The sequence below is a fragment of the Anastrepha ludens genome, chromosome X, assembly GCF_028408465.1.
Source record: "Anastrepha ludens isolate Willacy chromosome X, idAnaLude1.1, whole genome shotgun sequence".
NCBI lineage: Eukaryota > Metazoa > Arthropoda > Insecta > Diptera > Tephritidae > Anastrepha > Anastrepha ludens.
The window spans coordinates 33,734,979-33,739,195 of NC_071503.1; the positions used below are offsets into that span (position 1 = coordinate 33,734,979).

Genomic DNA, 4,217 nt, shown 5'->3' on the forward strand with positions numbered 1-4,217 from the left:
TTCGTGTTCATGCGAAAGTTCTTTTGCAAACTTCCGTTTTAGTCGGGAGCTAGCATTCTCGTAGTCCACTTTTGGACGGCCAACTTTATTTTTTAGGCTTTTATCAAGCCATTCTGAATGTTTTTTTCTAAATCTTGACATAACTCGATGACAATGGGGCCAGTTTTTTTCAAAATATTTGACAAAAGCTCGTACTTTTTTATTAATTTGGGCTACCTTAGATTCATTCAGACTTTCACCAATTTTTTTTAATATATGCTACTTAACTGCGACCTCTGTCCGATTATTTTTGATCTAAATATCTAGCAGCTCTACATTTCCGAACGTATATCCCTCTGTAAAAGGCGATTTTATCAAAAAGGGGCAAATTTGTGCAAACAAAGTTAGTTAAATATTATTGTGGATGTTTTAGTAAGTAACTCTACATTTAAAACTCTGTGCACTTCTGTGCGCCTTGGAAGTTCTATTATACGAAACGCACCTATACTTGTTAAGACTAATTGAAATAATACATATGAATAAAACACGATATACAAAATCTAAACCACACATAATTGAAAAAATGTTACTAAAATATAATCTTATATACCTGGACAATGACCTTCCATCATTTAAATTTGGATTCTTTGTTTTATTTGGATAACTCGAGCAATCAAACTTTTTGCAATGTATTTCACCAAACTGTGCACAAAGCGAACACGATAATCAGCTGACTTTGAAGGCGTACCGTTCAATCAGTGTGACCTTAAAAAATTTTAACGACTAATTTCTCAAATAATTAGGGTATGGTAAAAACAAAAATAAAGCTTATTTTAAAATACAGGATACTTTTTTTTTTTAATATATGCCAAAAAAAACGCCAAAATCCCCATAGTGCATTCGAAGAACACAACGGATTTTTATCATATTGCCAAATCGAAAACTCCAGAAGACACGAATTGCCAAATCTAGAAATTACGATAGTTATTATGCACAGGTATGTAAGCTGCCACCGTAGCCGAATGGTTTAGAGCATGACAACCATTCGGAATTCACAGAGAGAACGTAGGTTCGAATCTCGGTGAAACAGCAAAATTAAGAAACAGTTTTTTATAATAGCGGTCGCCCTTCGGTCCCTTGATGAAGGGAAGAAAATTGTATTGGTTAATCGTCGAATCACCGTTAGAGAAGTTGTTGTGGACCTAGACATTTCGATTGGCTCGTGTCATTCTATTTTTTCAATGATTTGGGCTTGAGACGGGTCGCCGCACCAAAACTGCTCAATTTCGACAAAAGCAGCATCGCATGAACATCAATCATTTCAATGGAAGCTGCCGCACGATCCAAGACCGAAAAAAACGCGCCAAGTACGGTGGAATGTAAAAGTTTTGCTTACCGTTTTCTTCGATTGCAGGGGCGTTGTGCATCATGAGTTCTTGCTACAGGGTAAAACGGTCAATAAGGAATATTACCTGCAAGTTATGCGCAATTTGAGCGTCAGAAATGCCCGGATATGTGGATATGTGTCTGGTGGTGTCTGTAAAATTTCTCTATAGAAAACGCTTCATTACCAGGCACTCAGGAAGATGGCATATGCAAATGTAAGTTTGTGAATTTATATACATATGCGCATATGTATATGCTGTGTGTATGTATGCTCACTAGTCACAGCTCAAAATAAAACAGTAAAACTTCTCAAGAAATCCAGCGCGCATTCATAGGCGCAGAGCATATTCATAGGCACAGCATTGTACATATACACATATTTACATACATATATTGATGCATATATATGTACGAAGCCGCGGCAACTCGACTTGACAAAAATTCAAGATTTATCAAATATTGGCAAATAATTCTACGCGAAATATTCCAATATTGACTATTTTCGAATGGTCGAGAAAATTGGCATATGACGGCTCGTTTTATGAATGAAAGTACTTTGCTCGTTGAATTATGAGCTCGAATTTATGAATGAATTTTTTGATGATGAGTTTTTGTTGAAACTGTTCAGCGCCGTCGCGACTATTTTGAGCTGTTCAGCACCATGGCAACTAGAATGAAGGCCGCTACGCCTGCGCCTATGACTGCATTTTGTTCTTGTAGTCGCTAGACATAGAATTTTAGCTTTGAACGACATACGCATTTTGAGGAATAAAGTGAGTGCCCCCTGTGTGTGCGGTTGTATGTACATGCATACGAGTATACTAATAAGCATTGTTTTGGTTGAATTCAATTCACATATGTAGTTTTATTTGCATATGCCATCTACTTGTGTGCCTGGTAATGAAGCGTTTTCTATAAAGAATTTTTTGATTTTATTTGAACGTACTACATAGCTTGGGCACCAAGTGTGCATATACGTACATGCAAATACGTCGATGCATATGCAGAAGAAATTGAATTAACATTTGCTGGAATTCGATCATTCGAATATTTACTCCCTAATTATTGCATGAAATATGATAAGGCGATGCTCGTGAGGTAGGTCATGTTGCGTCAAAGCATACATACATATGCGTGCAACACTATATTTATTAATCATGCAATAGAACTTAGTTGTCCCATATACATATGTATGCAAATACGTTTCTTTGAAGTTTTCTTTTATTTATTTTAAATTTTAAAGTTTTTTACTATCTATAAAATGCATACATATATGAATTATTCCCTGTAATATACATACATACATATGTAAATTGAAAAAAATTTCGTTTGGCAAAGGAACAAAAAATGCATATTCAAATGTACATAAATATGATAAGGCAATGCGTCGTGAGATAGGTCATTGTTGCTGCAGTGCGTGTGCACATACGTTTGTAACACTATAAGAATTGAAGATGCAATTGAACTAATCAATGTGATACATATACATATATATTCATCAATATACCAATATGCTCTTTGAATCCTTATCTAAAATTAATTTCGACTCGAAAAATTTGTAAAAATTTTCATCAAATTTACTAAAACGCACACAACAAAATATGAGGTCGTTTTATAATGTATTTTGTTTAAATTCTTCTTTTAAAATTAAAGCAACAAACATTAAAGTTATTTTGACTTTAAAATAGGCTACATATGTATGTGGGTTCTCTCTGTCATAGTTATTCTTTGGCTTATACAGTATACATGAAATACCTTATAGTGATAACCTGACGAGTTTTCCAATCGTTGATAATTGAGTATATCATATCGTGCTAATCCATCACCTTGCCGATCAAACTTCACAACGCTGCCTGCTAAATCTGTGAAAGAAAGTATATGCATAGATATATTTTTGATATATCATACTTTGAATTATGTAAATTATTCAAAACTGTCTAACCAATGAATGATACATTCAACAAGTAATTGTTGTAAAAATCCTTGCCATCGTAGTTCGCCATTTCGGGACAAGCGTGCGACTCACTGCTAAGTGGTTTTCGATACCAAATTGACGGGTTATGGTGGTGTAATCGTTTTCCAAAATCGGTTGCTGTTTGATCATTTTGACTGTCATTTGGTAAACAGAGATTTTTTTGAAGCTTGTGTAAGGCATGTGCAAATGCATAAACTGCATCAATAACAAATTGAGTTTTTGATTCCTGTTCATATCTGAAAATACATATTTATATATAAATACACATATAAAATTACTTTTCGTGGTAGTTTTAGAATATATTTGATTCTCATAAAATTTTGTTTTTATGATAGATAAAAGTACAATGACAGATAAAATAAGAAACGCATAGCTATTGAAACTCTTTCTGTATGTTAGTTTAAGCCGACACACGTTCTTTGTATTTACTGAGTCTGAAAGATCTATTGTGTTCCCCTCATGGATTCATGGCATTTCTCTAAGCCCAACTTCCTCAACAAACTTTATTATTGTTCCTATTTTATTTCTCCTCTGGTAAAATACTAGTTAGTCTTGCCATAAATTTTGTCACACATTTCACAATGCGTACGACGAGAACAAATTCGCAGGAAAAAGTTCCGTTATTTTTGCCTTTGTTCGTACGAATATTCAGTTTCGTGGCAAATTTTGCTTGTTAGCAAGGGAGTTGGGAGCTAAGGAAAATCGTATTGCACTGATTGCATTACATAAATGTGGTAAAATTGAAAGTGAGATTTCCAAATCGCTAAGAAAACTGAAAACCTCGAGAATGTTTGTTTACCGCACTATCAATCGTTTTTTCCCTAACGTCTGAAGTGACAGACAGAAAAAGAAGTGGTCGTCCTTGCGTGGTTCGAAC

At 34.6% G+C, this 4,217-nt stretch overlaps 1 protein-coding gene across 1 annotated transcript; it reads right to left on the reverse strand.

Annotated features, from left to right (window-relative positions):
- Positions 1–3,011: 3,011 nt before the first annotated feature.
- LOC128869253 (metabotropic glutamate receptor-like) lies at positions 3,012–3,568 on the reverse strand. Its single transcript, XM_054111788.1, has 2 exons — positions 3,308–3,568; positions 3,012–3,227 (listed from the first exon to the last, which is right to left on the reverse strand). Exons 1-2 carry the CDS (start codon positions 3,366–3,368, stop codon positions 3,055–3,057), a joined length of 234 nt encoding a protein of 77 aa, XP_053967763.1. The 5' UTR covers positions 3,369–3,568; the 3' UTR covers positions 3,012–3,054.
- Positions 3,569–4,217: the final 649 nt, after the last annotated feature.